General features: G+C 34.9%; 1 protein-coding gene and 1 long non-coding RNA gene across 2 annotated transcripts in view; one reads left to right on the top strand and one right to left on the bottom strand.

The window, feature by feature from the left end:
* Positions 1-11874: 11874 nt before the first annotated feature.
* Vegfc (vascular endothelial growth factor C) overlaps positions 11875-25354 on the bottom strand; it is a 108659-nt gene continuing 95179 nt past the window's right edge. The window contains exons 5-7 of the mRNA XM_003469119.5: positions 16767-16873; positions 16142-16466; positions 11875-12401 (exon numbers count right to left, since the gene is read on the bottom strand). Coding sequence (XP_003469167.1) covers positions 12287-12401; positions 16142-16466; positions 16767-16873 — 547 coding nt within the window. The 3' untranslated portion in view covers positions 11875-12286. The remainder of the gene's footprint in view (positions 12402-16141; positions 16467-16766; positions 16874-25354) is intronic.
* Positions 12310-25354, top strand: part of LOC134472672 (uncharacterized) — a 42414-nt gene continuing 29369 nt past the window's right edge. Inside the window, exon 1 of the long non-coding RNA XR_010042586.1 lies at positions 12310-12442. This is a non-coding gene — a long non-coding RNA (uncharacterized LOC134472672). The remainder of the gene's footprint in view (positions 12443-25354) is intronic.

Genomic DNA, 25354 nt, shown 5'->3' with positions numbered 1-25354 from the left:
TAGAGTGCAGTATTAGAACTATGTGTCAAGAATTAGAAAAGATTAATACTTTCTAACCATAGATTCAACAAATATGAAAGAGTCTAAGGATATATGATTCCGGATCAAAATATTTAAACAGATGATTATTATATCAAGGTTAAAAATTATAAGAAATTGAATAAAGGCTCAAACATAAGGGAACCCTGAAACTTTTGTTCAGTTATAATATATATTATACAGAATTGAAACATTATAAAATTATATACATAAAAATTAAGCTCCAAATAAATGTAAGAAACAAATCTATAAGTCATATCATCTCATTTTTGCATACAATTATTATGTTTGGATAGAATAATTACAGGTCACTTTAATTTTCACACACATACACATACACATACGTGAATTTTTATACTGCAAGTATGCATATTCTACAAAATTATTACTTTTGAAAAAGAGACAGTAGATACAGTAACTAATAGACCTTGTACATTCTTTAGTTTAAAACTTAAGGAATTGTTTGTTTGAATTTGTTTTCATTCCAGCATGTTTTACATCTTCATGGTCACTTTACAACTCCTTATGCTGCAGGAAGCATTTCAACTGTGTTAAGAGTCAACTAAACCAACTCTCATTAAAAAATGTCAAGATCATGTTTGAGCTCCCATGTGCATCACCCTTTGTGGACCACACTTTGTAGAGTGTAATCATACCCACTTCGGGGCCTGCTGGGAAATGTAGTTTTTCATCAGGATGGTGCTCCTATCTTGTAAATGGTACTCTGTTTAAGAAACAAGGAGCACTGTAAGGTGATCATCAGTCTATGAATTTCCAGAACCTAGAAAGGCATGTGATCTATATTTTTAAATGAATTCTTCATATTCTTTTATAGACATATCTTTTAAATTGCAAAATATGACTTGCTCCCAAAATCTAGAATTTTTGTCTTCTTCCTTGCTTCTCCCTCCCGAATTGTACCTATGAAAAGTATGCCTGGACTGATTCTAAAAGCAGAGGGCCTACGGAATTTGACTAATCAGATCAATGTTTCTGCAAAGAAGTTAACAAATAGAAAAATAAATAGGTTATTCCCTCATAGCTACTTATAAATAATAGCTGAAATATCAACATATACATGCACAATAAATGCAATAGTAAAGAAAATTATTTAAGCATCATTTACATACAAAATCTTGTATGTGGCCTGCATATATACTGTTTCATTGAGTCTCTGTAAACATTGATCTCAGTATGGACTAAGGAATTGAGTTTCAGAGACGTGAAGTCATCATAAAGATATGGAGGAGAGTCAGTATTCAAACTGTGCTTTTTCAACCACACCAAATAAGTGTGCATTAGAGCACCAGATTTTGGCCAGTTCATTCATTTTCACATTTTATATTAACAGAATAATATGTTTAATTGTGATTTATTTTAAAATATCATACAATACTACCAATAGTGAATGTAGGTAACTTTCTAAAATGATAAGGTTGCTTACGTCTGTGAGTAAGCTGGTCACCTTCAACCTTTGAAATGTACTTTGTTAGCTTTCATGATTATCTAATCAGAATTCATAGTGGCAAGTGATTTATCTCAAAGCCAATTCATTTTTCCAATATGTGCAGAGTGAGTCATTACTAATGAATATGATAACATGATACTAAGGTAAAAGGATCATCTTAAAGTTGAATTCTGCTAATAGTATTACGGGGCTTCTGGGGTTTGCAATACGTAGAACATAGTCTATATTTTTAACTAGACTCCTCTTCCACCTATGTAGCTTGGAGATTTTTATAGTTTTAGTTTTAAATTATTACCACTCCTCCTCCAGACTCCTAAAATTCTATATTCTAATCTTTAAACATTTTCAACAAACTATGCTTTGAAGCACATCAACTGAGCCTTCCATTTTTCATTTTTTGGAAAAGTTACACTGGGTTTCAGTAGGCTTATATAAATGTATTTTCCTTTGAGATTAGAAATGACAAAAAGTAAGCTCAAATAGTCTCAAAATGGATGACAATTCCCAAGATAGCTATTTCCAACCTGTACTTTGTTTTCTAATATTGGCATAATAGACACATCTAGCCATATGAGCAAATAACATATTAGAAATCTAGTTTTGTTTCTTTGTTCATTTTGCAATACAGAAGAATTATGCACTGTTCAGTGTAATTTCCCAGATCACATTGGTTTTATAACTTCAATCAAAATTTTCTCAAGTTGATTGTTGTTTTTGTTGTTGTGTTTGTTTGTTTGTTTTGTCTTTTTTTTTTTTTTTTTTGAGACAAATTCTCACTATGCAGTTTAGGCTGGCCTTGAGCTCACTTTGTGGTCCAGGCTGATATCAAACTCCTAACAATCCTCCTGCTTCGACCTCTCCTGTCTCAGCTTCCAAGTGCTGGGGTTACAGGCATGCACCACCATGGCCAGTGCTCAGAGATGATATTTAAAGACTTCATTTAAACTGAATCTCTATGGTTAAGAAGTAAAGTATATTTTATTTAAAATGAAAGAAATTAATGCCAAATCTATGTGAGAAATTAATGAATATAAAGTTCAAGTATTTGAATACAAAGTTTAATTTACTATCACTAATATTCAGACGCTTTTAAAATATTCATATTTCCTTTTCCTTTTTAAAAAGAACATTTTTATGGAGTCAAAATAACCCATTCTTCAAATATTTAACTTGATCTTTCATAGCTAGTTTCCAGTTTCTCTGTGATTTTTTTTAACATATTAAAAAGTAAAGAGACCTGAAATTGATGTATTTAAAGCCCAATTTTTGTGACCTAATTTGACAAAAAGTATGATTGAATTCCAAAATGCATACCAACATTTTTATATAATCACTGTGATGATAAATTCAGATATTCATCTTCTGAAATTTGATACTTGATTGAATCCTAACACTTTCTCAAATTTAGTGCTACTCAGAACATTTCTGTTGCAATTTGTAAATGAGGCTGAATTTCTAGATGCTTTAATTCTGGTTGGAAAGAGGATCTAATGTGTGAAACTGCCAAAGATTATGAAAATTACTTACATAGGTTTTTATTATGAACAAGGACCTTTTTTAAATTTAACGTATTTGCCAATTTTGTGTCCAACAACCAAGGAACTAAGGGAGTGTTCTGTAAAATCAACAGTTGTGGTTTTGATTTTTTAATTTCCTGTAGAAGCCTAATGCTGGATGGAGTCATTTGATTTTTGGCTTAGAAAATCATCTCCAGAGTCCCTTGAACTAATTTAATAATTGTACTGGAAATGTATGAAAGCATTAGGGGATTGTTTAGACTTTCACATAATCTCATTACAATCTGAGACATCTTGATGTACACACTATACAGGTAGGCAAATTTAATTCCAAATCGGGTACGGAATCCAATTTATTCACACGGTGGCTTATCAGTTTTACCTCCAGCTCAGCAAAGTTGTTTTTCCACAAGGTCTCTCAGGTGAAATGACTAGTATAATTTAAAGGTCGGTGAATTATTCTCTCTACAGATACCCAAATAATAAAATTCTTGTTTTCTTTTCTCTTATTTCAGTATTCCACAAAATTCAGGTACTATGATCTGCTTGAGAATATATTCTGTGGCCTCAAAATGTTTGGTTCTTATTTGCCTTTCTCTTGCTAACTAAAAACCTGCATGTAAAAGAGGGGTTTCATGACCAAGTTTGATACTCCAAATCCCATCTGCTGAAGTCATAACCTCTGATGTATCTTGAGATAAGACCTTCAGAGCTAATGAAAGTCATAAGGATGAAGGGCTTATCCAACAGTAATGGTATTCTAAGAAGAGGAACAGGCACCAGAGATTGCTGTCTTTCCAAAAACAGAAAAGACCTGTGAGAAGAGAGAAACTGAACATAAGCAAGCCAGGAAAAGTGTCCTTATGAGGAAAGAACCAGATGACAATTGAATCTGATACTTCCAGCCACCATGACTATAAGAAAGTAATTTTTAGCTGTTTAATCATGACCCCAGGATATTTTGTTAAAGCAACTTTACTAGAAAGAAATAAAGTATGTTTGAAAATGAGATGAGTTTATTATACCAGCCTTTGGACCAACTGAGAAACAGCTAGATGAGGGGATGTCTGTCTGTATGCAGATTTGAAGTCTTTGGTCAAACAACTCTTCACAAGAGAGTATTAAAGCACATGAGTTTTGTCTAATAATAATGCCTCAACCCTGAAGGAGACAGAATAATAAATCCTATCATTCACAAGATAATTTAGCCCAGCTCACATGGGGTTGTGTTTGTGCTTTTGTCAAAAGTTTTAAAATGAGTATATATTTTTTTAAACCTGAATTCTCACCTACAGATTCTCACTTACTTTCTCTGTTCCAAGTAGCACAGCTGAGGCATTCTGTATATCCTGCATGGAATGTGTTATGGATTAAAACCTGATGGTCAACTTAATACGTGAATTAAATCAGCATGGTGATGAGTGTAGATGTTCCACCTGAGGAAAGTTGCCAGCATAAATAGACTTGAAGAAGAAGAGCGAGGTGTTGTGGGTTCTCCTATGTGTTGCTGTTTGAGCCACTGGTTCTCCTGGAGGAGCTCATCAGGACTAGCTTCCCCAGTGTGAGTTCAACCACTGTCATCAGAGGAGCTCGGGGCCTTGTTGGTTAGAGTGTCTGTGATTTACTTTGGGGGAGCGCTGGTCCTTACATCAAGCATTGCTTCCTGGCTCTAGAGAGGAAGATGTGTGCTGCTTAATCTCCAGGGCAAACTCCTCATGCTGGCTTTCTGGAATGTACTCGAGCTGCGCTTAATGTTGAGCTCAGGGCAACTGTGTTGCTGAGGATGGCTGGGGTACTTTTCAGGACAGCCTTGGTCTTTATGCTGAGCGTGACTTCTTGGCTCCAGTGTAGAACCCTCAACCTACCAGGACAGCTCTTTTACTCCACTGGCATAGACTTTCTAACTTCTGCTGCTGACCTCTGGGCTTTTCCAGCACGGATCCATAAAACAGACTGCCATGAGTCCTTCTCATGGGCTCTAGACCTCCAGTTGGACTCATGGGAGGCACTGTCATGGGTCCTAGGTTTTCATCTGGACTCATGCGGGTTATTGCTGTGGGATCCAGGCCTTGACTGATTATCCTATGTCTTTAGTGTTGTGGATAGATTTCCTATACTTTCTTGTGTTAACTCTGGGTGACCATCATAAAATAATAGTACAAATTCTGTGTCCTGATTCTAACTTTCTCCTCACAACCCCTGACTACAACAGGGTGTAAGAGCGCTCTCTTAAAGACAGCACAGTGGCCTTGCTTGTCAGGAACCTGTTGGTTTCCTTGGGACAGTTGATGGTCATGGTGGTGGTTTCATGCCTACAGGATTTTGGCCTAATTGCTGGCACATATACTCCTGTGGGAGATGATGGACTTGGCAGAGAAGAAGCGATTATAAAGTAATTCAACAAGACAAACATTGTATTTTAAAAATAATTTGAACAAAAAGGTATTATCAAAAGGTTTTATTTTTTAATATAAAATAAAATCTTTTCTTCCATCATCTTAACATAAATCAGACAAAAGCAAGGCAGCTCTGGTCGGATCAGGACTTTGTGAAACACATACTCTTTGTAGGAACAAAAATAAAATGACTAAAGATCATTTATCCTGTGTTTTCAGGTGAGGCTCTATTGGTCACTGCATGTGTGGGTTTAAACTTAACAGTTTACCCCAAGTGTTACTCAGGCAATGCATTTGTTTAGGTCCTGACTATCCTAAGTGTCACTAGGGAAGGTGTCATTTCAACCAGCAAATCCTTGCACAGACTAAAACTGATACAATTGTCATTTTTTATATTTGTTACATTATTTTATAAAGATAATAGATGTGTGGTTTTTGGTCATCCTGTATTTAAATATTTGGACTGGTAAGTGTTTGAGACAAATCTTTAGCAGTTGGATGCTACAAAAAAATTACTTGTTAAACTGAGAAATCGATCTCTACAATTACTGAGAACCTCCTCTCGCTTTAATCCAAATTTCTAAAATTATCCCAGAGGCAGAGAAGAGAATGGATTGTTTCCAAATGAACTCTGTAACCTCCGTATCTCTTCAACTTACTGAAGTTCTAGATTCATGCAACATGAGACAATACAGCCTCACATGTCCAGACAGAACTTCTCCTTCCTGTTTGCCATGTAAAGCGAATGTGAGTCACAATTGTCCTCCCAGACATGACAGTCAAGCAAGCTTGTGGTCATCTCAGGCCAAAGACAAAGAAGCAACTTGTTAAAAATCAGTGCACTTTTCATATGATCTGAGATTTCATGTAAAAGCATCTTTTGTAAATGCAAAGATGAGGAAAGTTTTTGTTTTCCCAAGACTTTCTCAAAAGCAATTCGCTGATCACGAATGAAGTGGCATTCAGAGTGCCCCAGTGCACAAGACTGAAATTATTTCATGTCAAGTCTTTCCATGCTTAAATTTGTACTTTTACCATGGATTTTTTCACCTAACTATGATGGTATTTATCTGGTTCACTTAGTGGAAACCCCTCTGTTCTTTCTTGTTCATAGATTGCAGGAATGTTTCTGTTTTCCATACTTTTAAAAATCCTTGTTCCAAGAGCTCATAGTCTTCATTTTTTTTCTTAAAATTTTTTTTACTGCCTTTTCTTGCTCTTTGCTTCTCATCCTTTCCTTTTTAAAAAATTTCTCTCCTCTTTTCTTCTTTCTTGCCTTTTGCTAGCAAAATGATATCAAGTCCATGATCCTTTACTCTGTGCTGTAAGGATCACACACCTCAAAAGCATCATCACAATTAGGAAATGCTATCTAAAGAGGACATCTGCCAGACAGTCCATGCCTAGGGTAAACTCAGGAAGATGGAAATGTTTAATCTTGGACACTAAAGTCCCATTTGGTTACTGGTGTTTTCTCTTTCTGGGTTAGCATGTCATTCAGCAGTGGCTTTCTCAGTATATTGTGGAGAAAGGAAAGGAAGATGAACAGGACACAGAGATAAAAACGGTGCTATGGGGGGTTTGGGGTTGGAAGTATGTGTGACGAAAAAGGTGTTCTAGAGGATCCATTTGTTATATGTGGGGAAATGCTCTGTGAGATTCCAATGGTGAAGATACACAACTTATTCCAAGGAAAAGACGTTCTTTATACATTAAATTAATGTTATATATTATGGGTGTGATAATATTGTCAATAAAGAAACTGATCTGAACCTACACATACAAATCTGACCATAAGCAAGATTAATTTTCTAAGAAGACTAAGATGTACGGCTGTTTTCAAATGATAAAAAATTAAATTCCATATTAAATTCCACTTAACAGCAAGCTAATTGTTTTAATGTCATAGTGAGTGAATATCTGAAAAAAAATTCCTTTCAAAATTATTTACTAAATTACATCTCTAAAATTAAGTATTTGTGTTTAAGGTAATTTAGAACTCTTTATACACAAATCACTTATTTCTCAGTAGATGTTGAAGAAGCTTTGAACTATTGATGTCTCAAAGTTATTTCTATTAAATCAAAATAGCTATGGGTTGTATGGACAGCCCTGGCTCAAGCCTGTAGTATAATCAGCCCTCACCTGCAGCCACATCTGAGTGTTGTGACATCTATGCTTCTAAAATTGTAGGTGGCAGATACTGGTAATGTAGGCTCAATACTTTCTCAGACCTCCCATCAGCACCCCAGATGGTAACAACAAGCAGAAATCAATTTCTGCTTCAAAGCCCTTTCCTGCATTAAGCACAGTATATGTCCATCTGTTGAGGTTGGGAAGAATTGCAGAAGAAATCTTATGTTTGCTGTGCATTTCCTTTTTCAAGATGTTTAAAATTTTCTCTTCAGTGTCCATATGTGACCATCTTTGGTAATAAAAAAAAAATTTAGGAAGAACAATACTTTGAGCTATTTGCATTTGTTAAGATTTAAGAAGTAGAACAGAATGACAGTATAAGGGAGAAGGGTTTTTCATTTATAACTTCTTGTATGATACTTTTTAAAATAGAAAATAGTTCCTGTTAATGAGGTCACCAATCTCAAAATGATACATCCTGGACTTCTATAAAATACACTGGATTGAATTTCTCTCCATTTAGTTCAAACTCGAACTTCAGAGCTAAGATTCATGTACAATTTAAATTTTAACTCCTTTGTTTCACAAATTAGTATGCTGAGATTCAGGGAGATGGGTGAATTCCTCAGGGACATAGAAGAAAAGTCAAGACTAAGAACTTGGTTTATGATTTCCAATTCAGTACTCATTTAGACTAGATCATCCTATACAACATGCTTTTTAAAACTGTTTATTGGTACAACTTAGATATACATGTGATCACATTCATGATAGGGAATTAGTGCCTGTACACGATATAACTTAATTTCTCTTTTTTCCCCATTTCTTTCCCCTTCCTACAACCCACTTCCCCCTCCTTTATTTCCATTTTATCCTGTTTCATGTTTTTCTTCTCTCTTCCTTCCTTTTCCCCACTGTCTTCCCTTGCTCCCCTTCCCATGTGGACAATTTCTTTCTATGTCCCATTATGTTTTATACGTTTTGGTTCCTATTTACACTTCAGTTTCTCACACAAGAGAGACAAAGCAATATTTACACATCTGATTTATTTCACTTAAGAGTATGGCCTCAAGGAACATCCATTTACCTAGAAATGTCTCAAGATTATCCTTTCTTGTGGCTGAGTAGTGCTCCATTGTATTAAGAAATCCACATCTTCTTTTTTCTTCATTAGTGATGGGCATTTGAACTGTTTCCAAGATGTGGCTGTTACAAACTGTGCTGCTATAAACATGGGTATTCATATATCATTATGGTATGATGTTTTTAGTTCTTTTGGGAAGACACCAAACAGGGTACTCTCTGCTGGATCAAAAGGGGCTTCTAATCCTAGTGTTCTGAGGAATCTCCATACTGAGTTCCACAGTGGATGCACCAGTGTACACTCTTTAAGCAGTGAGTTTTTTTGTTTACATTTCTATTTGTCCACATATAGTTACTTCCCACTTTAAAAAATATGCAGGATAGCAAAAATTCCAGCAGATGATGAGATAAATTCATAATTATACTATTTTGCATGTATCACTTTACCTTCTTAAATTGTTCTTGGAGAATACTATATGTATTTTTTAGCATGAAATAATGGGATTTTAAAGAACTTTTCAGAATTTATCTACTACATAAAAATCAGATACCTCAAAAGGTATCCTTTGTAAACCCTCTTAAGGAAAGTTCAGACCTTGGGGACAACACAGTAATATAAACAAGTATGAGCCAAGAGACCTTTACTCATTACAGCACTGCCTAGACAGAGGAACCTGGGAATTTACACAGGCAAGGAGTTTTGTAAGCTTTGGTAACATGTTAAAGCAATCACTGCAGTATGAACTCTCTCACCTGCTATGTCTGTCTCTTCTCTCTCCCACTGAGTGAGATAGATTCCGCAGCAGGGCATCTGTGGGGGCATCGGTGGAGGAAGCCTAGGGCGCATGTCTGTAAGTAAGTTCATAACCTTTGCTTCTTCCCTTAAAGTGCACTCTGGGAGAACTCAGTCTTACATCTACACCACTGAAGGTTCTGTTCTGAGTTATTTGGGTATGAGGGAAAAAGTTATTTTTAAAAATTCTAATAATGGAATCTGTTTCACTCAGGCAGTTAGTAAATGTCAAATCTTATATAACTTCTTAGCAAAACATATTTTTTCCTTTAGCCTTTTAAACTGACTATACAGTATTAGGTTTCTGGACATAAAATTCTGTTTATAAACTTTCCAAGTTCTGGAGATACTAACCATTTGTTGTGAGCTTCCAGTATTTTCTCAACTTTACCCACTGGATTAATAGTATCAGTATCTTGGGACTCCTTTGCAGAGTTTTTGCACATTTTCACTATAATTTTGGTTTTTGCTGAATCACATTTGCTGATATTCCAAACTACTGTTTTGCTTTATGTCTAGGCATCTTAACTGGCTACACAAAAATCTCATTCATTATAGTGTGTGGATGTGTGATTTTTATGTTCCACGTATAATTGTTTTCAAGAATCTTTAGCAATATACCGTACTTGTCCATGCTATTCTTAATTTTCAATAAAGATTATTAGCACTCCAGAAACAAACCTAAATGTCACTTTCCTAGCAGGCTTAAGGCTTTTTTTTGGTCTATTGATTTTTTTTTTCTTTTTTTCTCTTTTGGTTTGCCCATGCATTTGAGGAATGTATTTTAGACTGTTTTTAAATCTAACATGTATGTCATTCTATCTGTTCCTAAAATTCTCTGTATGGTGTCAGGAAGCTTACTTAGATTATTTTTCCAATATTGACTTAATTATTAATAGAATTCAAATGTAAAAATGATTGTAGGATTGACATTAATAGATTACATAAAGTTTGCTTTCATTTTTTGGTAGATAAGATGAAGAATTACTGCACTGAGCCTTAAGAGAGTTTCAAAGACAATGATCCTTCTATGCCTCTCCATCAGATAAGAGGTTATTTTGATTCCAATTTCTCTTCTGCAATCACCCTATAACTTGATGTTTTGAAGAATTTTACAGAAACCTACCTGCTCTCGTTTACTTCCTCCCTTTCTCTTTTGATTCAGATTTAAAATTACCCAAACCTTACCTAAGAACATAGAATGTACAATGCATATTTTGTCTGCTTAGAGACTTCAGATTAATCTGTACTGAAAAATTGGAAGATAGTGTGTAGATGTATAATGAGAAGATTCTGGAAGACTATTTTCTAATACAAGAAACAATGTGACTTCCTAAAGTAGCTGTTCATATTTGTACTGAGTACATCAGTAAAGATTGCTGGCAAACCTGTTTTAAAAGTCAGTACAGAAAATACTGAAAATGTTTTTAGGGCACTTATCTTTTAATTATATATTTTAAAAACATTATTTTATAGTAAAACATGTCAGTACTAATATTTATATTGCTTATAGATGAGCAGTCCTCTATAAAAATTAAGGGTTTATATTTATTATGAAGATTAGTACTCTATACTAATTACATGTTTCTGGTAGATTTAATGTGCCACTTTCTAGAAATTATCTATACATATCTTGGGTTGAATATTTTCTTCTTTCAGGCCTAGTTATTTTTATACAGTACCTATCACACACTATTGTACAATTAATTCTCTGGAAACGAGCAAGTCATTTACTTGATCTTACTCATAGAGGCAAAATATCTATTAATAGAGTAGTATTTTAGTATGATGCCTTTTTAAAAAGTTAAACATTGAGGTTAAGAGTATAGTGCATGGTAAAGTATTGCCCAGCATGTGTAAGGCCCTGAGCCAGATCCTTAGCACTGCAAACACTAAGGCAACCACAGTGCACTTTGGTTGTATGGCTGAGATGTTTCATTTTAAAAATATATGAAAATTTAAATATTATTTTGAGTTTATTTTAGAATTATTAGGTAGAAGGACCTTAGCTTTCAAAAAAGCTAGGCAACAGAAATTGCCTATTTGGAAACATTTATTTTTGAGAAAATATTTTAAAGCCATTTTGATACGGACTGAAGAATTTTATACCCAGGAAAAATCTGAACGCTTCCAGCACACTGAACAACTTTCTCTCAGAGGGGATGCTGAGTGGACTGTCTATAAGATGCTCTGCACGGCTTCACTGGGTGGTAAATTCGAAAGTATCATGTGCTACAACATTTATAATCATTAACTATACTGAGGACATTTAACCAAAGTGATACGGCACACTGTTGTCCTTCTTAAACTTCCTTTTACTTTTTCATAGTCATCAAAACCTGATACCTGGTTAAAGAAAAAGAAAAAAGGCGGGAGGAGATCAATGTTTCGTATCAGTTTTTGCCTAAAATGGAAGATGGTAATAGACTGAACTTACCAGTATATAATACAATTTTCATTTTATTTTAAACATATTTGCATGTTATAAAAATATTGATCACTGTGAGCTTTACCAATTGTTATTGCTATAAAAATGAATGCAGAAACAATATCTTTAGTGGAAATAAATTATATAGTCATTATTTTTTCTTTTTTTTAAAAAATCACATAATCTCAGCTGTTTGGTCATTGGCAGAAGACCAGTCTTTAAAAGAGGCCTTTGACAGTTGAGCTTCAGTCCATTTCTGAGGAATTATCCACATGGTTCAGAAAAAAAAAACAGAATTTTATCTTTGTTACTGTGGTCCCACAAGGTCTCTCTGTTCACAGACAGTTCCAATGTGGTAACAGTGTTTGTTTTTGTTTTTTGTTTTTTTCAGGGTAGAAAAATGATGAACTGGACAACAGTCCAATCTTAGTTCACATGTGTTCTTTTCCAGTACGAAGGGACACAGCGACAGACTTCTTCACTGAAGGAAAGGCCCTGCTCACAATGCCTCAGGCGATTTGTACAAGGTCTTCTGTAACAACTGGGAAAACAAAGAGGAACACATCTGTTAAAGACCAAGGAGTGAGTTCATGATGCTCCTCATGTACTTGGGAAATTTTTCCTAAATTTAAACTAGCAAAAAATCAATTTATCATAAAATTGCAGGTTTACAGATGTTTAAGTTTGTGCTTAAAATTATAGTATTGTGGAGGAATGGAACAGCCTTTAAAAACATGCCTTGCTTGCTGATATAACAAATGGAAAGATGGGATATTGTAGCCATTAGTTCTTTTGAAGTGCTTTCTGCACTTTCTGATGAAAGTAACATAAAACAGAAATTTTGAAAGTGAGCATTTAGGGTCTGCTGATTTACTGTGATCACTTAAGCATGGCAGAATTCACGAGAGTCTGGGACAGGCCTGGGCCAGCCTTGCAAGCAATTAAAACCAGCCATCCTGGCAGGACTGGGGCCCTCAGTGAGCAGCGCTACCGTCACTCCTGTGTTCCACTTGACAGCTGGCTGCAGGATGGCTGCTGACTCTCCCTTCTCTACTCTCCCTTCCTGTAAAACAGATGGGTTTGGGCAAAGGATGCAGGGGAACAATGCTCATCTTGGAGATCCCCTCTTTCCATTCGGACTTCCAACTTCCAGGGGCAGTAAGAGGATGAATTACCAACATGGCACAACCCCGTTACTCCCATAAGCTGGCACTGTCTTTGAGTATCTTACTGGAGTAGGAATAGGCTTAACAGGGGAAACAGGGACACAGGAAAAAATGCAAGATGGTTTGAGATGGAAATTAAAAGTGCATCACAAAAAAAATTTGGTTCTGAACTTCATCTCTTTCTCTCTAGAAAAGTAAGTGTATCTAGTGTTTAAAAGAAATCTTGTTGCATACAAAGTCATAATTATGTGACCACAAGTATTCCTTAATTTATAAGAGATAACATCTGAAAGATCAATAGAAGCTTCTGAGCAAAGCATTAGACAAAAGACTTTTGTCCTCCACGATATCAACAAGTATCAAGAGAAAAATGAGAAAAATTTGTATTTTCAAAATAAGAAAACAACAACTGGGATAGGGAAATGGAGAAAAGAAAGGAAAAGATTATATGTATATATGTGTTTGTATATGTGTGTATGTGTATACATACACACATGTATATGTACACACACAAGATATAAGTACAATAAGATACAAGTACAGTTTTTACTTTCATTGCTTGATCATTTTTTAAACCTAAATCTTGTCATCTGAACTACTCTGAAGGTAACAATATGCATTACATTAACTAGTGTTAATTACCTATTATTTTGTTTTGAAATTCTGTATCATTTTTATTGTTATTTCTTGTTTGGTTTTTAAAATAAAAAATTAAAAATTTAAAACAAAACAGAGAAAAACAAAATACCAGTTTTCTCTTTTGTTATATTTGATACCAGAAAACCTGGGGCTAGACACAGAGAGTACACATGTTAAGGATGCAGTGAACTGAAAGTCTTTATGAAGGCATTAGGAGAAATACAATGAGAGAAATAATTTCTACCACCCACTATGATAAACGTAACATGTAAACATATACTAAAAATAAAAATCAATAAATAAGTAAATGAATTATGTGAGGGTTAGTTTTGTAGTGCAATGGGACAGCACTTGCCTAGTATGTGCAAAGTCCTGAATTTTATATCTAATGCAGAAAAAAGAAAGAAAGAAACAAAAAGAAAGAAAGAAAGAAAGAAAGAAAGAAAGAAAGAAAGAGAAAGAAAGAAAGAAAGAAAGAAAGAAAGAAAGAAAGAAAGAAAGAAAGAAAGAAAGAGAAACTACAGAAAAGTATGGTGGCTGGTGAGTCTGTAGACAGATGTAAACATTTTAGGTTTTTCACTATGTACTAGATTCACAAAAGAATGAATATATTAAATGGTTTTATTAAGTTTAGTAAGACAGTATCTACATCATTCTGGGTGTGTGTGTGTGTGTGTGTGTGTGTGTGTGTGTGTGTGTGTGTGTTTATTTTGGTTTTTTTGAAACAGGATCTCTCTATGTAGTTCAGGCAGGCCTTCAATTTACTATAGAGCCTAGGCTGGCCTTCAGCTCATGGACACCCTTCTGTCTCAGCCTCCTAAGTGCTGGGATTACAGGTCTGTACCACCATGTCCAGCTCGCAAGTAGACCTCTGAAGCACACTTTTGGTAACCGGTGTAGGAATATGCAAGTAAATTTTGCAAGATAATTATTTCTCAAATATTCTAAATAGGACTTCTATAAGGTACTCTGGATTTTTGTAAGGTATCTGTAGACATAAGGGAGGAAAAATAATCAATGAGATTCATTACAGCCTCTTTATAAGTAACTAAAATGCTAACGCAGAAAGAATTTCAGAAATATAAATTAAATTAAAAGTACACAGTGATAGACTCTCCCTTAGTAAGTAATGCTGAACATGGCTGGGAATGCTACATTGTGAATAGATAGATATGTTTTTATCTGCTGAAAAAGATACTACTCATATTTAAAATGAGAGTGGTGGAAAAGAATCAGTGAAAATGATTAAAAACAAATGTTCTGAAAATGAGCAACCAGGCAAGAACAATCTACACAAAAAGGAGGAGAAATCTACACAATCTACACAAAAAGGAGGAGAGTGTACAGAAAAAGCTGGTAGGAAGGGCAGACTGCATGAAGACAACATTATTCCGAGTGGCAACTCAGGGGCTCCCTGAAGCTTGCTTCTAACTAACACCAGACTCCAGCTGGCTGAGTAAGTGGGAGGTGAAAGGGAGGTGAAAGCCAGTGCCATTCCCTTAGATTCTGAGTGGTTCTGAGAAGTCGGGCCTTGGTGCTAGAGTACGCTCAGCTCAGTGTTACAGTCAGACATTAATGAAATAAGAAACTGGGAATTTTTATAAATCCAGGGAAAGTAAAAAGAGAGCTGGAGATATTAAAGTTACAGAAGCAAGAAGGCTTAACTGGTCAAGCAATATTGAAAGAACATGGTTAAGCTATATATATATATATATATATATAGCACAGATCTAGTTTACATAGTAGTTCACCTGATATATATGATATATATCTATATATATAGATATATATATATTTAGAGAGAGAGAGAGAGAGAGAGAGAGAGAGAGAGAGAGAGCGCACAGATCTAGTTTATATAGTTCACCTGATTTTCTGACATTAAAGAGACATAAATTCAGGGAGTAACACTGAAAGTCTTTGAGTTCAATAACCTCATTTTTTTCCTTGATGAATAAAACCAAGGCTTAAAAAAACGCGTCCCCAAAAACCTTGATAACACTGATTTATTTCCCTGACTCTACTAAACACTTTGCATAAATATTTTATTTTCCTATTAACGTTAAATGGAATCATTGTGGTTATTTATCCACAAATTTTACACTAAAATGCCTGTGCTTAGTTTATCCTAAATTACACTGGAAAGTATTTCTGTTTAGGGCAGGTGTGAACTGTCTGGATGTATTTTGAAAATAATATGCAAGCCCTCTAATTTGTATCGCACAGTATTCCTTAGCCTCTGGGACAGGATTTGGAGTTTATCTTGAACTTGGGTCTGTTTTGGTCCCCAACACTCCTACTGTGCTTTTTGGGGAGCAAATCCAATCTTAAAGTTTAGCATTTGTTAAAGCACACCAGTTTCCCTTCCTAAACTTACTGGACTCATTCTAAAAAGCAACTGTGAGTAAGAACACTGCTTTTGGTTGAGAAGATTGTATTTCCAATAACAGAAACCAACGCTACTGTCAAGGTCCCTTACCTGCATGTCTGATACTGGAATTTCTTTCCTTGTAGCAAGCATTTCTGTGGACTTTCTGTACATTCGCAGGCACATTTTAAAGGATTTAGTGGCTGATTTCTTGGGCAGGTTCTTTTGCATACACACTGGCATGTGTTCTCATCAAATTCCCTGTGGACTCCGCACGAGCTGGGGAAAAGTTTGTTTTTACAAACACATTGGCATGAGTTCCTGTCTATTTCTTTGTGGGGTCCACAGCTAGAAGGCCGAAGGCCCCCTCTGCATACACACTGGCAGGTCTCTTCATCCAGCTCCTTGTTGGGTCCGCAGATGTCATGGAATCCATCTGTTAAGTTGAGACAAACACAACATCACTGTATCGTACGTTATTCTGGGTGTGGTATGAAATGAATGCGTTTTAAAGCAACTTCCTATTTATGCTTTTCATTAAGGGAATGTGCACAAACACAGGCATGTTCCTTTAGGAAGACGCTAAAACTAATGCCAGCACGAAACAAGAAATGTATGGTTTAGAGCCATGCATTTCAAACAATGATGTTCTGAATATTGCACAATATTCACAAAACACATGCTAATAAAAGTGTAGGCCATATGCATGTACAGAGCAAAATAAGATTCTACTTACCATCTCCAGCACTTGAGGAGAAAATAAAATCTTGCTGAGCCAGGCATCTGCAGATGTGATTATTCCACATGTAATTTGTGGGGCAAGTCTTGTTGGCAGCTTGACACCTTTGGGAGAGAGAGCTGGGATTAAGCAATATCTAACTGGCACACAGAAGTGATCACCTTATCATCTTTCTCATTTATGTATTCCAAATTGATGCATGCTAATAAGAAAACTTTAAAATACGTAATAATATATTAAATGAAATGTGAAGGTTCACTCTCAAACTATCTCACCCACAGTTGCTGTAAAATTCTAATTCCAGGAGTGACCATTATTAGTCGTAAGATCATACGTGACTCTTGACTTATAGTTTTTTAAAGCAAATATATTTACATCTGCAGTCACAAAATGTTTTTAGTGTATTAAAAGCATGAGAAAGAGTTTTGCATTGCCTTGACATTTTCTTTTTCCACTAAATAGTACATTACAGGCACCTTTACATGTTCCTTCGTAAAGTTCTATGTCATTATTTTTAGTGGCTGTATAATACAATATTAAAAATATGTGTCACCATTTATTGCACTAATTTGTTATAGAAATATTTAAATTGCTTAAAATTTTTGGCTTTTTCAAAAATGTTTATAAAAAATAAAAAAAATATATTAAACACAGATCTATATAGCTGTTAAGCCTCCCTTAAAATATGCAATTTCCATTCAGTGCTCAACCAAAGAAAGATATCAAAAAAGCATGCTGTGTGTTGATCTGACCCTTTTTCCTTCTCCCATTTTAACCTGCCATCTCCAGTTCTTCCGTTTCTTTCTACCTTGTGTCTCCCTCCCTCACTCCTCCCTTTCGTCTTCCTCCCTCCTTCCCTTCCTCTTTCTTCCTTTCCTATCTTCCCTCCTTCCAATATTCCTTATTTGCTTTAGTAAAAATTATGAGTGTATCGTCCTCAGTTAAGCACACCAGTTACTCCTCTGATGCTTCCACTGTTTCACTATTGATGTGTTAAAGCATACATCAACCCTTCAGTCCGACCGCATCTGTTCTCTGAGTTGAACAGAACAAGTTCACCTAGTTTATTTTCTTTGTCATGCTTGGAATCAACCATTCCTTCAAGGTATTTTTTTAGTAGCCTTTCGAGGTTATCATTTGGGATTGGTGCGTCCAGTACAATTGGATTAATTACTTGTAGATCTTTGCAGTGAGAAGAAATGTCAGAAAATGTCAGAATGCCCCACAGAACATTTCCCTGGCTGATGTCTACCCAGTGGAGGCAACGTGGCTTTTAATAACCTCAGAGAATATGTACATCTCTTACTGCTTCATTTCTCAGTGGATCTTTGTGGAGATGTCAAATGGGAATATTAGTTACACATTTCTCATCGTGGTCCGTTTCAATACAATGCTGTGAACAACATTCTGTGGCGGAAGAGGGTTGCCTGCACTCCAGCTTGACAGAATATAACCATCACCTGTACACATTTTTAGAAGAGCTCTGCATGTAAGCAGTTCATGGGTTTTAGATGTTGGGAAAAAAAGTCTCAACGTGGTGACAGACCTTTCTTTTGTTATGATTATTTTTTTCAGATTTTTCTTGTCAAAAATAGCCTGATTTTGTCCTCTCTGGGCTTGGGGACCTTGATGCCATCAATGTGGTCCCACATACAGAAGTCAAAATCATTGGTAAATATGGGCCCCACCATGGCACCTTCTTTTGGAAAATGGTGAAGAAAACTGAAATCAGCCCATACTACACGTACACCTGCTCCTTCAGTGAAAAGACCAAGAAGGGACAGATGGGCTGTAGGACCTGGCACTGTGGTAACTGCAAGAAAACGGTGGCTGGTGGTTCCCGGACTTACAGCACCACGTCTGCGGTCACCATTAAGTCTGCCATCAGAAGCCCGAGGGAGCTGAATGGCCAGTAGATCTACTATTTGAGACATCCTGGTTTATAGTCAATTGGTAATTTATGTAAAAATCTGTCTGATTTTTTAAACCATATGAACCGATTTCTGACAGAATAAGGAAATGTGCCTTCCTTCAGTTTGAACACCGTCTCTGAGGATCCGTCAGAGCTGTCCTGGCCAGCAGTCTGCAGCAGTGCACAGTCACCAGTATGGATCGCTGTGCGCTCTTGTCAACGCATCCCTGTGTCTGTTCTCTTCCACCCTCATCTTCAAATGTCAGGTCTCCTTTAGCTTAGTGAAAAAAAGCTAGTACAGGGTGTCCACCTGAATCTGGATATTTTATTTTTTTGTTATTTACTATATCCAATCAAAAACAGCTTCTCATGCAGCATGTGGACAATGCACGTAACTACGCGCAATCAACTGTATCATAATAATAGTAAAAACACTGGGTGATCACAAAGCAATGTGTACCATTTTAGGTCCTATCAAGATATGTTGTTACCATTCTATAGTCATTATTGTGTATGTGACTTTATACGAAATTGGCTACCTACAGGTTTGGAGTTTGCCTACAGTTAATGATAATTTTTTCCCCATTTAATGTTATTAAAAACATGCTTGCAAGGTACAGTTTTCAAAATAGATTATTGATATTAAGCAAGAAATTCCTATACATATTTCTAGGGGTAAAAGTGTTCCATTTGCTATTTTGAAATCCAATCTAACATTATTACCGAGAATTTAACTAGATAATCTTCTGACTTAATATTGATAATTATGCTAACTTACTGGTTTTTAAGAACCTTCATATGAACACTGATTTGCTTTACCCTGCATACACTGCATGTCCTTTTGTTTTTAATTTTGAAAATGTAAAATAGTCATGTGGTTGTCAGAGTTAAAACCATGAGAAAATTTGCCAGGCATAGTGGCAAATGGTGCATGCCTGTAAATCCAGCACTCAGGAGGCTGGGGCAGGAGAATTACTACAAGTCAGAGGCCACAATGGGCTACATAATAAGTTCAAGACCAACCTTAAAATTCAAAGAAACCCAGTCTCAAAAAAATGTATATTCAGAGAAATTTTGAGAAAAAGCATATTCAGAATTTTATTCTGGTTCAGGGTAGTGATACCCAGTATGCTCTTACTCTTTAAATTTTTATCTTCAGTATTTCTTTTCTCAAAAGAGTTTATATGTGTGTGTGTGTGTGTGTGTGTGTGTGTGTTATGTGGCAGATAGTATTCATATGTACTATTTTAAGGGTTATTCACTTTATATCTACTGAAGCATGTTATAGCTTCCTAATAATTTTAGATCTCAAAGCCAAGTCTTATTTTATGATTTTATCATTTTCTGCGTTATTCATGAATATACATTGTTCCAGATAAATTTACAGTATTTATCAAATTTCTCAAAAGAATGTCGTTAGTTTAAAATTTGTATGCTACCAAAGTTTCTCATGCTTTATCAAATATGATGTGCCTTATGTATAGTTATATAGTAACAAGTCAAATAAACCTGGATGCATGAATATCCTTCTTCTCTAAATTACGGTAAAACCGTTTTGCTTCAAGTTTACCAAAGCAAAATGGTTTAATTAACACAGTGCCATTCTGGTTTTAGGTGGTACCATATTGCAGTGGTAGGAGCAGAAAGACATTTTTATTTAGTTATTATGATATTTATGTTTCTATTACCTTAGCCTGTGTTTTTCCAGGTATTGTTTGCAGCTCATTACTGGACCATGAAATCCATTACATGAGCTGGGAAATAAATATTCCAATGTAATAGAATGGCATATAATAAAATACAAACCACTAGAGTACATACGATGCACACTGTTCTCTGAAATTTTGTTTCAATCATGCACACACAGACACACACAAAGATGCACATGCTAACCCTCACACATACATCCCTCCTTCATGCCTGTGGTGTTTCTGAATGTGTTCATAACTTTGTTTTCACTTGTGTAAAACATAGAAGAATGGGGATCTAAGCTATATGAATGGCAAGAAATGCCAGAATCATCTCAGCCACTACTGTTCCAAGGTCCTCTACCTCAGGAGTATCTGTTAACTTTCCTTTGCTTACATTTATGTGTACAAAATTCCCTGTCCTGATTAAGAATAACAGTAATCATTTTCTTTATTTTATGCAGTCACAAAAAACACAGAACTTTCTCTTTAATGCTTCGACATCTTCAAACTCAAAAGTATGAACTTTGTGTGTGTAAACAAATGTAGGAATACATTTCTGGATATGTTACACAAAAGAGCAAAATGTCTAGTGTTATAGTATTAAAAATTGACTTCCACATGATCAGGTTATATTAGTGTTTTATTCAATTTGCATGTTCATAAACATATGAACCTCAGTGCAACATTTTTAATTAGACTTCAAATGTTTTTGTATCACTAGCTATCGCTTGCTTGAAATAAAGCTTCTCATGTGCAAAACATGAGGGAGACAAAACTTCTGAAATATTATTATTTTAGCATAGAAGTAAATGTCCTTATAGGGGTAGCAGGTTTAGTACAATGTGTTTATCACCTATATGTTAAATCGTCAAACTATTTTCATACTATTGAAATTTCCATTTTGGAAAATAATATGTATATACATACTTTAAAACTCTGTATACTGTATTAGACATATGGATTGAAAGATACTTTTCTTCTTCAAGGCAGAAGGTTACACAATTATTTGTGGGATCATGTAAGCAAGTAAAATTTCTTGCAGCACCTCAATAAAACCACAGTCCTTGTTACGAAGGACAAAGTTATGTTTACAAGATCATGTGATTATTTTGGAACATCATTTAGTTTTAGCTGGATAAGTACTGTTTCTTTCCCATTAAAGTAAAATTACAAGAACTTATGAGTATGCATATTTCTCAACATAAAGAACAATATATTCTATGAAAAACTGAATCTTATTTTTCCATTTACTTAAAATTTTTAAAAAGATAAATGTGCTCCAAACAGGTTCTGTTAGCTTATACTCTATGTACAGTTATAAGTATAAGCTCTTGTATTTTGAACTTTGCAGCAAGCAACTTTGTGCATGTTATTTTTATGATTCTCCTTTTAGGCACTATAGTTCTTATATGTTTTGAAATTTCTTAATTCTTTGAACGCACATTTAAGGAACTAAAGCACAATGTGAACTTTTACTTGACATTAGAATTCTGCTGATATAATACTCATTTTTAAAGAACTAGATCTTTATACTATATTTTATTTCAAAATTAACTACATTAGTGTATTTCTTGTCTTTATTAATATGTACTTGGCAAATAAAATTATATTTACTTGACTATAAAAAGTGCAGCGTTAAAATGTGTACAACTTATAAAATGGCTGCCACAACCAAGTTTACTAATAAATCCATCACTGAGTTGCCTGTGTTTGATGAGAACAATAAGATCAACTTTGGGAAATTTTAACATCAACACAGTATTATTTCCCATAATTACATCTGGAGTGACTACAGATATCCAGAGTTTATTCATCTGCTAACTAACGGCAAACTTCAAACCTGTGATCAACAGTATTTCTCTGCTTGTCAGAGCTTGGTAACTAGTCTTATTCTACGAGGCTCCTGACCCCTTTATTTCACATATAGGTGAGACCCTACGATATTGTATCCTTCAGTGTCTGGCCTATTTCCGGTAGTACAGTGTTCATCTACTGTTCATTCACTGTTCATCTACGGTGTTCATTTACTGTTGTAAATGGCAGGATCCTTATAATGTGCTTCTAATTGAAAAAAATATTTAACTTAACTTTGATTTATGTTAAATTACTTATTCATCTACTAAGTCTTTAACTTATTCCATAATTCAACCAATATAAATAACATTAATTTTATATAAATCCTATTGTAGTTCTACATGACTCTTCAAAGATAAAATTATTTTTATAAATATAAATTGTGATATAAATCAAGTACTCTCATTGTCAGCTCTTTTAATAAGTCCTTTTGACAGCAACACCATGCAGATTAAAATTTATTGACCAGGTATCAATTATAATCTATTGCTATGACCCTCAAATAACTATCTTTCCTAGGTTTTGCAAATTGTAGCATGGGATGCATTAATATTACTGAAACCCATGATGAAAGCAGATATTACAAGTTCTCCCACCATCTTTCAAAGAATCTTCAGATCAAGTCAGTGAGATGTTCAATACGATGATCTGTACGTTAGCAAGAAAAGAAGTAAAATAAGCTTGACGATATTATTAATAATTTTGGTAAAAATGGGGTTTTGATCTCTTTAATGTCAACTGTTATGGTTCTCTGAAATTCAAACTTCTCATTATATTATGGAATAACAGAGATTCAGATCCTTTTTGTTTCATAATGCTGGCTCAATGGCAGCTTAAAGAGCAGCTATATTCTTCGTCAGAGTCATGCAGCCTTAGGTAAAATGCCAACACTTTCATTTCTAATGTTTTTGGATTGTCTGGTTCATCTTGAGGTCATTATGCACAGCCCTTGCATACATTTCAATGTCTACACGATAATAAATTTGTTCAGATTTTGTAAGAGCAGTTAACAGTAAATGCAATGTGAATCAGCAGAAGTGGCTTTTAGGTTAGTGGCGTAGCTCAGTGGTAGAGCATGTGATCAGTGCCTTGCATGTGTGAGTTGTGGCTTAGTGACCAACACACACACACACACACACACACACACACACACACACACACACAATGAAGAAAGAGATGGAAGAGAAGGGAGAGAAAAAGGAAGACAAGGAGGAGGAGAACAGTTAGCAAAAACTCCTTAAGACTAAATCATTAAGTAAATTTTCAGTATTATGCATAGAAATTAGAAATATATTCACTTGTCTTTTTTGTATTAAATGATACTGATTTCATATGAGTTTGTAGTCATGTCTGTGGTGTCCTGAGTTCCGCTAATTACAGACAGGAAGAATGGTGGACAGAGTTAAGGTTTGTTAAGACGTCAAATGAACAGTGGTAGGCGGGGCTTCACTGATAAAAATTCTATGATTTTAAGAACTGTTTCAGGATTAATATTTAAAAGACTAATACAATAGTTGTAACCCTTTAATAATGGACTGACAAAGCCCATTTTTCCCTTTTGTATTATTATAAAGGGCTATTTGAAGTCAGTAATCTGTATTTACAAAAGCTCAACCAGTCCAAGACTCGGATATAAGATACCCAGTGTAGTCAGTGATTCGCTAAGTCCAGGATTGCTTGATAAAAGTACCCTAAAATTCAGTAAAACTGTGTATCAACAAAAGCCAGTGGTTTTAATGCGTTAACGTAACCAGAATTTATTTTAAAAAAAAGAAAGAAAGGAGAATAACAACAAAAACAAAAAGATGACAACAGAGAACATTAGCCAGGGAAGTATATATGAGAACTCTGTAATTTTCTACCCAGTTTTTTCTGTAATCATAAAATTGCTTTCAAAATGAAGTTTCAAGCATTTTTTAAAAATGAATCATTGAGATGATCTAATAATGACATTTATTATAAGCAACTGTTAATATGTTTTGGTAGAACTTACAAGGATCTAGCTTACAAGGATCTTTGATCCAACAGCCACTGCCTTTCATTGTATAAATGCAGAGAGGTACTGAGGGAATCCTCCATCAAACAGATTTTGCCATTCTTTCTCTCAGGGATTGATCATCTTTGGAAGACAGAAATCACAAAGGTAGGCACAGTATATAGCAGATAATGGTCCAGAATCTGAAGTCTCTTGTCTAATAGTGATTGGAAAACTGACTGATACCAACAGGTGTATAGTTGAAGGTGTTGGATAGTATTTACAAAATGAGTGTTGTAGAAAAGAATATGAAAAAGATACATGGATTAAGATTTCAAACAAATTGCATTATAGACCCAAGATTTTAAACTTTCAAAGAGGATATTTAAAATGCATATTTTAAAATGCTAGAAGAGCCTGGGTTATAGCTCAGTGGCAAGTGCAAGGTCATGAGTTGGATTCCCAGTACTAAAACAAAACAAAACAAAAACAAACAAACAAAAACTTTAAAATGCTGGGAGAAAAGTAGTTTCTGATCAACTGATACAAGACTATGTCTGGATTTAATGGACAGTTATACTACCTCTACATTTATGTCTTAATACAAGTAGTAAACTAATTTCATCATGTTAATTCTATTTATATTTTTAAAAAAGCAACAACATATGACCTTCAAATTAAAAGGGAAATTAAATAGGAAAAAATAAAAACTTATGAGTATTCAAGTTTCTAAGCATTTGGATAAGGATCTGTTAATGATTAATAACAGAGACGGCATTCAAGTTCCAAATCAACGATGCCTGGATGGTAAGTCCATGCTGCCCCTTGGCAAAGAGAGTCCTTACAAGAATGAAACTTTCCTTCAATCCCAGTAAGTGGAAAATCTCATAAGCAAATGTATTTATTTTGTATTTCATAAATACTGCCAACATTCTTATGAAAACTGGAAACAGTTAATAAAAACACTAATTAGCCTGCAGGGATAGATTTATCTATTTTTAATCACTCTTTTTACCCCTTCTTTTCACATTCTCAAGAATATGACTGTCCCCCAAAGATTGACATAGCTTTTTCATCAGCTGAACAAATAATATATACCTTCTCCTTTTATACCCATTAAGAACAATCCAAGAAACCTTGGCTATGCTAAACT

Source organism: Cavia porcellus, unplaced genomic scaffold (genome assembly GCF_034190915.1).
Source record: "Cavia porcellus strain 051 isolate PalLab524CR breed Dunkin Hartley unplaced genomic scaffold, mCavPor4.1 scaffold_24, whole genome shotgun sequence".
Classification (NCBI taxonomy): Eukaryota; Metazoa; Chordata; class Mammalia; order Rodentia; family Caviidae; genus Cavia; species Cavia porcellus.
This window is presented reverse-complemented; position numbering and strand designations above follow the sequence as displayed.